Here is a 13525-nt window from a genome sequence, read left to right as displayed (position 1 = left end):
TTGCCCAAATGCATCACCTCACATTTGCCTTGATTGAAAGCCATCTGCCACTTTTCCACCAACTCTCCAGTCTATCTATATCCTCCTGTATTCTCTGACAGTCCATTATGCTTTCTGCTACTCCACCAATCTTTGCGTCATCTGCAAACTTGCTGATCATACCAACAGTGCCCTCTTCTAGATCATTTATGTATATTACAAACAACAATGGCCCCAACACTGACCCCTGTGGAACACCACTGGTCACCTTTTTCCATTTCGAGAAACTCCCTTCAATTACGAGATGCTGTCATTTAAGCAAGGGTTTAATTTCATCAAAATATTACAGAAATATCAGTATGGAAGCAAGGTGGAGAATTAACATGGCAGATAATAGGAAGCTTGGGATCACGCTTACAGACTGAATGGAGAAGTTCTAAAGAACCATCACCCATCGCCTTTGATCTCCTCCATAGAGAGTGTTGCACACAGTGCACTAAACTGAAGGAAGAATGTAGTCATTGCTGTCTCACTCAGGCCTTGATTGGTGACAAGAGGGAAAGGTAAAAAAAATTATGATACATCAGCTGTACTTGCAGAAAAAGGTATAATGTTAAAGGGAGGGATTTTTGGGAGTGACTGAGGAGTCCCCGACCGCTCACTTTGGCCTTACAAACTGAATCCTTTATTATTTATTCTTACTTTCGATCCCATCACAGACATTCTGTTTAGCTCTTTTGACCAAGATCCCCTCTCCCTTATTTGCCCAAACCACGCCACATTTCTGACTTTTTGCCCAGTTTTGATCAAAGATCACAGACCTGAAAAATTAACTCAGTTTTTCTCTCCAACGGTGTTGCCAGAACCACTGTATATTTCCAACATTTATTTTTACTTTGAAAGTCTGGACTACTACCTAGAATCACATAATGGAAGTTAAAATTCTGACAACCCTGAAATTCTCGAAACCCATCCTGATGTGCCCTAACTGATTCAGACAAACAATGAAAATGATGGACAGGAAATTCCTACTCGTCCATAAAGTCCACTACTGTTTGACAGCAGACACTTCCCACTCAGAGACATGGAAAATAAATGTTAGAAACTCAGGAATATTATTAATGTTTTGATGAAATAATTGTATTTTGGTAAATGTTGCTATGGTGAGAGGCAGGTTCTGTATTAGTGAGCTTTATACCTTATAAAGTCATACAGCCATACAGCATGGAAACAGACTTGTTGGCCCAACTCGTCCATGCCAATCAGACATTCCCACTCTGACTCAGTCCCATTTGCCAGCACTTGGCCCATATCCCTCTAAACCCTCCCTATTCATATACCCCTCCAGATGCCCTTTAAAAGTTGTAACTGTACCTACCTCCTCTACTTCCTCTGGCAGCTCGTTCCATACATGCACCACCCACTGCATAATAAAGTTACCTCACAGGTTCTACTTAAATCTTTCTCCCCTGACCTTAAACCTATGCCCTCTGGTTTTGAACTCACCCACCCTAGGCTACTCATCCTCTCCATGCCCTTCATGATTTTATAAGCCTCTTTAAGGTCACCCCTCAGCCTCAGCCCCTGAGAAAAAAATCCCCAGCCGATTCAGCAACTCCCCCCCCCCCCCCCAGTCCTGGCAACATTTTTGCAGAATGTTTGCAATGATTTATTATTTATTGTCAAGTCTCACTAGGGTAGCATGCCCTACTATTCACCAAGTCACTATAAAAATCAATGATTTTATGAAAGTATACAAAATTCCCCCATTTGCTTAATGTTTAGACCCAGGCTAACAGAAAGCATGGAATACATCTCTGTACTTAATAAGCAATACTATTTATTATAAGTGAATAGATTTGAGCTACAGGTAAACAATTAGTAACCATCCAACCTAAAACTCTAGTCCCTTCAAAAACTCCCTCTCTACATATGTGCAGATAGACAGAAGAACAAAATATGGGTGTTATGGGTGCAGGGGAAGACTGGTACAGCAGTTCAGTGGTCCCTGTTCACAAGGTTTGCCAAGATGATTATTGTGCTGATCAGAATCTGCTCCTCAATCTTCCTTCTCCAGATAGTTTCACTTGTTTGCAGGAGGGACTGAGGGATTGGCTCACATTTCGAAAGTTATTTGATTTATCAATTAAAAGTTACAGCTTACAGCAATTTTAAAAGAGGAAGTAAACAGGGCTATCTTCAGGCTTGAGAAGATTTTTACGACAGAGAAAACAGACAGCTCCTACTGTTTCATGGATTCCCTTGCTTCTGATGATTCCATTCACACCCCCAAGCTGTTCAGCTACCTAGAAGCCAATCATATACTTGTTGGCAGGCAGTCGGCATTGTCATTGATAACTGGTCAGTAGTCCACAGACCAGTCAGCTAATTGTTGCCAGCCAGACCTCCATTCATACACACCCTTGACTCCAGAGAGTCTGAAAATTAAGCTTCCATTACCACTTCAACAGCAGCTATGAAAACAGCACTTACAATGAGAGTCAGATTATTTACTTTTAAGAAGTGCTGCAATCCTTCCAATAATTCTTGTGTTTTTAAACCAGTTCATTGTCTTTTAAGTCCACAATCAAATATACAAAAAGACATGGTCTTTACACTATAGAGTTAGTTTCTCTAATACTGAGAACATCAAGGTAGTTAATATTCTCAGCAAGTTGACAATTTTCAAACTAATACAAGTCAAAAGGTATGTCAAACATTAGGTCAAAAAAAATTGAAACACAAAGAATTATATCTAAAATCACAGTAATCGCAAACTAAGCTAAAAACAAAAATACTTCAACAATCCTTCAGCTCCATTCTAATAAATTTGAAATTCAAGCAATTTACATTTAATACAGGGTTACCACAGGCAGGTACCTATTCAATAGATCACAGATTGCTGAAGGTCTTTAATAATATGCTGCATGAATAATAAGGTTCATACTGAAAGCCAACTGCACAGACATATACCTAAACAGTAATATGAGTGGGATTAATATTAAGAAAATGGGTGCACCAACAACCGTTTAACTTCAAGACTGAATGATTCTGTTGCAGAAGCTGTACTGCTGGGAGACAAGTTTAATTGTGCATCAGTTATGGCTGCATGTTATTTATTATGATGGAAAAGTACTTCTAAATTTGGCATTCGATTCAGTGGAAAGAAATCATTCATGTGGAGTATCTTACAGAAAATAAACAACCATTTATAAAACACAAGTTCTCTTTTCATTTTGAAGAACAACATTTCTTTTCAAAGTTATTATTCATGTCTATTTGGAAACTCAAAGACATATTTATTTCAAATTAAATAAGACTTTATGGTCTCCTATAACTTGTTTGTAACCAGATAGTCTTTTACTAGATTATAGTTATTTGCTAATAGTATTGAAATACCAGCAATGGCAGTATTCAACTATTTAATCTAAATGAGAAGGATTCAGGAGAGAAAAAAAGTGACAAGTGAATAACCACACAAATACTTTTCTTTCAAATATATGTAAATGAGAAGGATGCTTGGTCAAGGTATGTTTTTATTAAAAAACAAAGATTTGCATTTCTGCTTTTCAGAACCAACCTGTTTCAAACAGCTTTACAGCTAGCGAAATATTTATGAAGTGCAGTCAATATTGAGACGTATGAAGTGCAGCAACCGATTTGGACATAACATGTCCCGCAAACAGCAATTTGACAATAACCAAGTCAGTTGTTATTGTGATATTGATTGAGGGAATAAGTATTAGCTGGGACACTGGGGAGAACTTCTCAAATTTACTTCACAATAAGAGGCATCTGTTCCAGCCAGCCAGATTGGCAGATGAAGCTTTGATTGAATGTACTAAGGTTTTCATAGAATCCCTACAGTGTGGAAACAGGCCCTTTAGTCCAACAAGTCCACACTGACCCTCCAAAGAGTAACCCATCCAGACCCATTCCCCTACCCTATTATTCTATATTTACCCCTGACTAATGCACCTAACCTCCACATCCCTGAACACTTTGGGCAGTTTAGCATAACCAATTCACCTAACCTGCACATCTTTGGACTGTGGGAGGAAACCTACACAGACACTGGGAGAATGTGCAAACTCCACACACAGTCGTCCAAGTTTGGAATCGAACCCAGGTCCCTGGCGCTGTGAGGCAGCAGTGCTAACCACTGAGACACCGCGCTGTCCATAATGTCTCATTTGAAAAAATGACACATTTGACAGTGCAGGTTCAAGTTCTGGATTTCCCTCTCTGTACCTTCTCCTACTCTCCACCCTCCTTTAAGAAATTCCTAACCTTTTGAACAAGCATCAGATGGGTGGATCTAATTTCCAAAACTTTTCCGGAGGTGGCAGGGGTTTTGCCATCAGGGCCAATAGATTCGGCAAAGACCAGGATATTGGGCTGCATTTTATGGGCAACAGCCAATTAGGTGCAGAAAAGTCACATCTCATTAGAGATGTCAGATCTCCCTGAAAAGGAAACATTCAGTGACTCAGCAACCTCCATGGCAGCACGAGAAGTCGTTATTGTTGGAACAGCATCCGAAGGACAAGCATGACGTGCAATTTGAAAGTCGAAAAGTGTTGTGCTAGAAAAGCAGATCAAGTCAGGCAGCATCCAAGGAGCAGAAGAATTGACATTTCGGGCATAAGCCCTTCATTCCATTCCTGATTAAGGGCTTTTGCCCGAAACATCGATTCTCCTGCTCCTCGGCTGCTGCCTGACCTGCTGTTCTTTTCCAGCGCCACACTTTTCAACTCTGATCTCCAGCATCGGCAGTCCTCACTTTCTCCTAGTCCACTCTCAAAGCCAAGTAAAATGGGTTCTGGCTCATTCAGGGAAATAGGCCCTGGTGAGGAGTTGGTAAGGATAGAGGGGACAGCGTCAGAATGAAGGCACAACTCTTTAGAAACAAAATGAGAGGAATTTCTTCAGCCAGAGGGTGGTGAATCTGTGGAACCCATTGCCACAGAAGGCTGTAGAGGCCAAGTCATTGAGTGTATTTAATACAGAGATAGACAGGTTCTTGATTGGTAAAGGGATCAACGGGAGAAGGTAGGAGAATGGGGTTGAAAAACATATCAGCCATGGTGGAATAGTGGAGCAAACTCAATGGGCTGAATGGCCTAATTCTGTTCCTCAGTGTCTTGGTTAATCACTGATGGAAGTGACATTAAAGTCATGGGACAACCATTGCACCAAGGTATCTTTTATGTACCAGAGAGAGTCCAAAAAGAAATACCCCTGTTCAGAGCCCAGCCACCAGTGTTTAACCAGCCATCTCTGTACATAGAGTGAAAGGCTCCTCCTCACCACTGCCAAAATGCTAATGGAGATTGGAAAAAGGCCTTAATTAGCTAATTAAGTGGTTCAGTGGGTTTCCAAGCAGATAGGTGGGTATCTGCCACCTTTCTATCTGCTAGCAACATGGCATGGTGGCAGGGAGATCTAAAACAGTCTTTCCACTTCGACTTCCGAAACAATCTTGCCAACCTTCCCAATCTGAATTTGCCCACAAAAACCTCAGGTTTCTGTCCAATATCTCATTATGCAGCTCAGTACCAGCTCGCTTTTGCTTCTGTGAAGCACATCAGAATACTCTGGTAAAGACATGATATAAATTCAAGTTGTTTTTCTAATTTAGAGAATATTTTGCTTCGTAAAGACTGATTGATTAAAATATGGTTCACATGGCATCCTGCTGTTAAAATGTAGGACATTGTAGAAGGTAATGACACTGAAAGGATTAAGGTTCAGGTTACATTAGCTCTAACATGGGCTGACGTGCCACACCAGACACTGGAAACATAAGGGTTGCAAGATAGCTTTGTGTGCATGTGTGAAAAAAAGCATTGTTTGACTAATCATTTGTTTGGGTTAAACAGTAAAGGTTACATTTTCGAGGTAAAGTTAGAATGAACATTGGCAGGTCCAATCTCAATGGAACATTGCAATGCTGCTGCTAGAAATCATGGTGCTCAGCAGCTAGAAGAGCATGGTCTGATCACGGTTTGCATGGGATCTGGGGGTGTGGCTGTAGGTGAGTGTGATCAGTATGATCGGTTGTGTCATGTGTGCAGTGGATGAAATGTCCAGACAAGTTGGACTGAGTAACAGTAAAGAAGCTGTACAAACTTCTAAATTCAGGCAGAATGAGGCTGGAAGCTCAGCAGGGGCTGATTAGAATACAATAAACTTGCTGTGTTTGCTCTAACAGACTGTGTCAAGGTCATACTTTGATCTCCACTATATCTCCACATTTCATTGGTGCCACGTGGGTGGAGAAAGTGCTCTACTCCAGATTTTAGAATAACCAGATTTGTAAATTCCTTGCAATTATGCTTGACCAAAGGTAGTTTATGAACATCTATCATGTAATAATTCTTCACAGTACAATGCCTCTTATACAGTCACTTTACCGTGATGTACCCTCAGCCACCAATCATTAGATAGGCCCTAGATAAAGCAAAGACAAAGGAGGATTGGTGCCAGAGAACTACCTTAAACAACCCTTACCCAGGGCAACATACAGTATAGGTGAAAAACCTTATAAAGTACCAATGATCATCTAGGAAAGTACCACATTGCTATGATAAGAAAACTTTATAAAGTTGAAAACGTGTTTTTGACCTCATTCAAAAAAACTTAACACAATGAACATGGCTTTTATCACAGCTTACTACTTAGATTCTGATCCTGTGGTGCAGCTTCACCTCAGAGCCAAAAGCTCTGGCTTCAAGTTCCACTCCAAGATTTGATGGCCAAAGAAGGTGGATTAATAATGTAGCCAAACAGATTGAGAATCAATTCCTAAACCCTACTTTGCCTACCATTGGAGTAGGGAAGAATTGGGAGAGATTTCTAGTTTGCCATACAATAGAAAGAAATTGGAGTCTCATCTAAAATTATCCATAGCCCCATGGGCAAATATACATTGCCACAGCAACCTGGAGAATTGGGATGTGGAAGTAATTCTCCAGACCGCCAGTGGATAAAGTTGTTGCGAACAACACAGGATTTGATACTTGTTCCAGTGGAGGTCCACTCAGAACCTGCCCCCTTGCTATGGTAGGGGTCAAGGTGCTCTGGATTGGACCTGCCCTCAGGCAGCAAACTGAAGAACAAGTGGAACTTGGAGCGTGGTATAAGAGATAAGGATTACTTGGTTTATCAGCAATTTCTTGGAATTGCTGAAAAAGATCTGTCTGTCATAAATAAACCTAATGGGATTTTCCCATAAGAAACAGGAACTGACAACTTATTATTGCAATGAGAAAACAGTGTTTCACTTATTTTTAAACTAGTCTTGAATAAACTAATTGCACATCAATAAACAACTGAGGGCTCTTTGCATATGCTATCAATCTATTGAAAAGTGCAATGCAAGATTTTTTTTGTGTGTCCCCACAGACTGTGAGGTGTGAATCATTGATGTGTTGTTTGAAAGCAAACTGAGTTTCAAAAAAAGATTAAATACCATTTCCTAGGCTGGAGCTGGACTGACCAAGAGCAAGATGCAGGCACAGACCTGAGGGGTAGGGCAAACAGAGAGGTGGGGAGTGGAGGGGTGAAAACAGGATTTGGGCAAGCAATGACAGCACTGGGCCCAATTAAAAGGTTTTTACTCTTTAACCTTTCTTTCAGACACTGACTGCTGCGGGCAACAAAGATGGCTGTTGAGACTCTCAGTTCCTATACCAGGAACATTATGGCAGGCTGTTGTTGTGGTGACTATTCATGACCCCTCCACTATATCTAGAAATTAGAGGACTGAACCCTCCTGTGTGCTGAATGTGAGAGCTGCAAATCGCACTCAACACAGTTTGAATCCAGTCCTGCAAGAAACCAGCTGAATCCAGTGTGACTGCTCCTGCAGCCGGGCAAAGAGATTTCAGCCTACAATCAAAAGTCCACAAAGCTCTGCAGGCATGTCATTGCTGGGTGCAGTAAGAAACTTTATTTATTTTTATTGTAATTTCTTTGCAGAAATAGATGGAGAAATTTCAGGTGAGGTGCAGGCAACTGAGGAGATGGCTTTGCTTCTGCTTTACTGAATTACTCGTGATTGAGATTGTTCTGTATTTTCTTTTAAGCATCTGCATTGCTTTGCGGGACAAATTCAGTGGAACATTTCCTTCTCTCTATGCACCAGCATGCTTCAGCCAGCATCTCTGAACTCATGGTCTAAGTGCAGAGAATATGACAGAAGGAGATAAACAAAAGTCTGTGTATCCAATAATAAAAAAGAAGTTCCCAACAAGAACCAACATGACCTGCAGTTGAACTGGGCTGCATGCAAATTTTGTGCTGGAGGTGTTTACTTATCTAAGGTAAATACTTAGATCACTATTTATTATTCAGTTACTAGACCGGCATTTATCACCCATCCCTAAATGCCCATGAGAAGATGGTGGTGGTAAGCTTTCTCCTCAAGCAATGCAGTCTGTGTGCTGTAAGTACAGCCATAATGCTGTTGGGGAGGCAGTTCCAGGATTTTGACACACTGACAGTGATAAATTACAAGTCAGCATGGTTTACAGCTTTGAGAGGATCTTGCAGGTAGCGGAGTTCCCATGTATCTGCTCCCCATGTCCATCTGGATGGCAGAGGTCACAAGGTTGGAAGATGTTATCTCAAGGAGCCTTGGTGAGCTGTTGCAAAACATTTTGTAGATGGTGTGCACTGTTGCTCCCAATGCATCTGTGATGGAGGGAGTGCATGCTGAAAATATGTTAGATGGGCTGCAAAACAAGTGGCTTGCAGAACATTATGGATGGCCAGTCTTGAGTTGTTACATCAATTCAAAATGTATTCATTCATTATTGTGATAGTGCCACACAACATGATGGAGGATATCTTCAATGTAGATGTGGGACTTCATCTGTAGAAGGACTGTCTGGTATCCATATACTCATGGGCAACTGTATCATTGGTCGAGGTCAAGTATATATTTTCTTGTGCCTCCTGTCAGAGATCCAGTCCAGCAACTATGTCCTTTCAGACTTGGCCATCTTGGTCAGTAATGTTGTTGCAAGCCACTTATGAATAAACATTGTTGTCCCCCACCCAGAGTGCATTCCATGCTCTTGTCACCCGCTAAGCTAACTCCATGTCGTCGTCAACATGAAAGAGGAATATCTCCCAACTGTATACCACTGTTATATAACACCGCCACTACTGGATCTGCCCTACTAATGGGACAGAAAATATCCTGGGATGGTGATGGTGGTCCATGGGGCATAGTCGTTCCCTAGAATCATACCTTGCATATAATGTGAGCCTGTTGATCGACTAGTCCATGGGAGAATGCCCCCAATTTCAAGCTCCCAGCTGCTGGTAGACAGGACTTTGCAGGGTCAATAAAGCGATGGGTGACAACGTAATTTCCAGTGCTTCGATCAATGCCAGGTGGTCCATTGGATTCCATTCCTTTTGTCAGATTTTGTTGAAAGTAGAAATTACTTGAGTGGCTTGCTAGCCATATTTTAAAGGACTTTCAAGAGTTAAAGTCATTGTCGTGGGTCTGGACCCAGACTAAGTGGGGACAATAGATTTACCTTCCCTAAAAGGTTATTTTTAAATGAGCCATTTTTTACAGCAGTCAAAATTGTTTCAGTCACCATTAGATTAACTTTTCATTTTAGATTTATTAATTGAATTCCATTTAATTATTTAAATTAAATTATGTTGCAATTTCCTAATCAAGTTTGAAATCTCCACTGGCAATTTGTGTATATTTTGGTTTCAAATGTAGATTTTTCAGGGTTGCCCCCATACCGCTGATACACAAGGCCTTAATTCATTAGGTGTCAATTTTCTGATTCTCTTTTATATAACTTGTATTCAATCTGGAGAAGGAAAGAAACAGTGACAATGTTTGTTTTGGTGGGAAGGTTCAGCCGGTGCTGACCATTTCGAATTGACAACAGCCTCTTGGTCATGACCAGTGTTGACCATCTCCAACCAGCAGAAGTCACAATTGCTCAGCAATCTGCATCACCTCTTTCCAAACTGGTTTCACATACTGGTTGGAACTGTTTCAATCATTCCAGTTAAACAGTTGTCTCCTTTGACCTTCTATCATTGTGATACTAAACTGAACCTTGTCTCCTATGACCTAATCTGTTTTCCACTGTCCATCTCCGTGCCCAATTTCTTCAGTCTCCTTGCCATTCTGAATGAACTGGAATGCATTCAAATTTCTGCAGCCGGCATCCCCAATTATTTTCATTTCACAATATGACCAGCTCCCATTGGCAATCTCTGTGCCAGCAAATTGACTTTAACATCTTTTATATCCTTTCATGACCTTTTGGCTCGCTCCATAATGCTCACCTTCAATCTTGTTTTATTGTGTGCACATTACCCTTCAGGGACAAGATTACTCCTCATTTCATCTGTCCCCATGACCCATTTTGAGTCACAATGCTCTCCGAAACACTCCTTCCCAAACATTAATGCCATGTTCATCCCAAGAAGTCTCCAAAAACCTTGCTGTTTGTCTTGTTTTCTTCATCATTAAATTCTCTACTCTTTCATTCCTGTTTGGTATCCATTTTTGTGGCTGGGGAGTGTTGTTGAAATGTAAGTTGTTTGTTCAGTTTAGTATCACAAGTAAGGTGCAATTACACAGAATCTACTTAAGCATTGCAGGATGAATGATATATCAGATGAATTAAACATGTACACTTATGATCAGTAAATCTTTTGCACAAAACTATGGCACAAATGTATCTGCTTATCCTGTTAATATTTGTCTTAAATCTTTAACAAATAGAGAAAATTAACAAAACTAATTCACAAAACAAAATAAATAAGGCTGCAACAATAATAAATAAATCTATTAAGAGGCTGGTAACAGACACTACAAGCATGCAAAGGATAGAGTGTTGTAGGGTCAGAAAGACACCATGGATTCCAAAAGCCACTAGTGGAAGAGGTCTCAAACATTCCACCCTCACTCTCAACATGCCCAAAGTGGGTGAAGAGCATTGACATTATTCAAACTCTCAGGAAACCCAAATTCAGCTGGGATTGTTAAACTTGGAGTTCAACTCAAACAGGAGTCATAAATTGATGCTGTAATGTAAGTGCACGTAAAGGTGGGCAATGTCTGTTTAACTGTCACAATCTGAAGCTTTTTTTTAATTCCATCAACCTTAAAAAGTAAAAATTAAACCTGTTAGTGAGATTGAAAAAATTCTGCTAGTTACTAATAGGATATTATGTAAAGTTTAGAGAAAAAAAATCTGTTTATGCTGTTACAATAGAGGTCTGTGTTAATATTTCCAAAGAGTTATCATTATGAATATTAGGCTGAGTTTCAAAAGGCATAATGCAGTTCTAAGTTCACAGTTTGACTGACAACTAAAGAACATGTTTAAAGGAGGTGTTTTTGATGTGGGGTCTGAATAGAAGGCTGTCTATTTTCCAGCAAAGTTAATCAACCCCCTCTCTTTACCACCACCATTTCCAAAGAGCGAAAACGGAGTCCAAGAGAACAATTCATATCATGACAGGTCTGTTGAGTCAGTATAGATCATGTGTTGAGCTACCCACTTTGGTAGCAAAAGTCCATCCAAAAAGTTTGATTGCTAAAATATTACAATATTTGGAACAAAACTATAATTCTCTCATGTTTAAACATTGAATAAACTGATTCACAGTAACAGCTTACCTTTCACAAGCTCGGACAGTCCATGCTGCAATTATCCACAACGAAATACTGAAAACCAGCAATACTGTTCCTGGACATATTGTCATTAAAGTCTTCATTACGAAACGGGTATTGAAGTTTATTTTATTCAGTGCTCCAATACTTCTTGAAGAAGCATCCGTAAAAAGTTTGCTATGCAACAGCATTACTCTGGCAATTAGGTAAAGTCTAAGAAACATTGGTATTGATAAGATTATATCCACATCTGCTATTGCTGTAGATGTTGTATATGAAAAGGCAAGGCGTGCTGTCCATGTGAATGTATAGTTTCCAGGTATTGGGTGAATAGCACATACCAGTATTTCCAAACAGATGAAAAAAATCCGCTCATAAGTCATGGCTATTCTCCAGTCATCTGCGCCATTGTCTACCATGAATAACTGTAAGGAAATAGTATAGTTTTATTAAACTGGCAAATATTCACTTCAAGAGCAGAAACTGCCAAGTAAAACATCTTTAAAGAACAGTATAGACAACACTGTACCTTGAGATACTCAAATATCTTTGAAACATTATTTCATTTTTCTGCTTTTTTGTCAGATAAGACCATAATGGAAATGAACATGGGGTTAAATATGTATTCAATGCTGCCTTTTATACTCAACCACCGAAAGACCTTCACTGTGTTTTCATTTTTAAATTTGGGACAAATCAAAAGGCAATCATTTATAAATGAGATGTCACTAATTCTCAGCTACAAAATTATTGTTCCAGAACAATCAACAGACAGACAATTAACTAGTCCTCCTCATCTGTAGAACTCCTGCATAAACTGTTTTTCAAAACTTAAATTCTCTGCAAGTTTAATGTTTAAGGTAAAGACAGCATTTAAATGAACTTTCTTTAATGGATGTAACTTTGGAGTTGAGGAGACTTGGCGTCTCATTTTCCATTAAGAATGGTAAATTATTTATCTTCAAAACCGAAAGAACTGTGGACAGAAATTATTTCTGATTTACAGCATCTAAAATTCTTTTGATTTTTATTAAGAGAGCAGAAGTTGTTTTTATCAACTCTGCAATTGTTCTTCTCTCTCTTTGGGCTCTATCTCCACCTAACATTTACTCCTTATCCCCTCTTCGCCCCATCTTCTGCACATAAACCACATTTTCCTAGCTACCATAACGTCTAAGGAAGGGTTACTCAACCCGAAACATTAACTCTAGTTTGTCTCCACAGATGTTGCCAGACCTGCTGAGCTTTTCCAGCAATTATTTATCTTGCTGAGTTTCCAATCTCAGTAATTCTGATATTGCTAATATAAAGTAAATTATAACAAAGCATTTTCACATACACAATATTTTGTACTTCCGTCAAGTAGAAAGTGAGGTCTGCAGATGCTGGAGATCAGAGCTGAAAATGTGTTGCTGGAAAAGCGCAGCAGGTCAGGCAGCATCCAAGGAGCAGGAGAATCGACGTTTTGGGCATAAGCCCTTCTTCATGGAATGAGGAAAGTGTGTCCAGCAGGCTAAGATAAAAGGTAGGGAGGAGGGACTTGGGGGAGGGGCGTTGGAAATGCGATAGGTGGAAGGAGGTCAAGGTGAGGGTGATAGGCCGGAGTGGGGGTGGGGCGGAGAGGTCAGGAAGAAGATTGCAGGTTAGGAAGGTGGTGCTGACGTGATTGACGATGCTCTCCACCGCATCTCCTCCACTTTCTGCTCCTCCGCTCTTGAGCCCCACCCCTCCAATCGCCACCAGGACAGAACCCCACTGGTCCTCACCTACCACCCCACCAACCTCCAGATACATCGTATCATCCGTCGTCATTTCCGCCACCTCCAAACAGACCACACCACCAGGGATATATTTCCCTCCCCTCCCCTATCAGCGTTC

At 40.3% G+C, this 13525-nt stretch overlaps 1 protein-coding gene across 5 annotated transcripts in view; it reads right to left on the bottom strand.

Moving 5' to 3' along the window:
- LOC122560288 (small conductance calcium-activated potassium channel protein 2-like) overlaps window positions 1–13525 on the bottom strand; it is a 240128-nt gene that overhangs the window by 115118 nt on the left and 111485 nt on the right. For all 5 annotated transcript variants that reach the window (XM_043710851.1, XM_043710841.1, XM_043710870.1 and 2 more), the window contains one exon: window positions 11654–12072. In XM_043710851.1, coding sequence (XP_043566786.1) covers window positions 11654–12072 — 419 coding nt within the window. The remainder of the gene's footprint in view (window positions 1–11653; window positions 12073–13525) is intronic.

This window comes from Chiloscyllium plagiosum, chromosome 2 (genome assembly GCF_004010195.1).
Source record: "Chiloscyllium plagiosum isolate BGI_BamShark_2017 chromosome 2, ASM401019v2, whole genome shotgun sequence".
Lineage (NCBI taxonomy): Eukaryota > Metazoa > Chordata > Chondrichthyes > Orectolobiformes > Hemiscylliidae > Chiloscyllium > Chiloscyllium plagiosum.
Note: the sequence above shows the minus strand (reverse complement) of the source record. Positions and strands in the feature narration are given on the sequence as shown.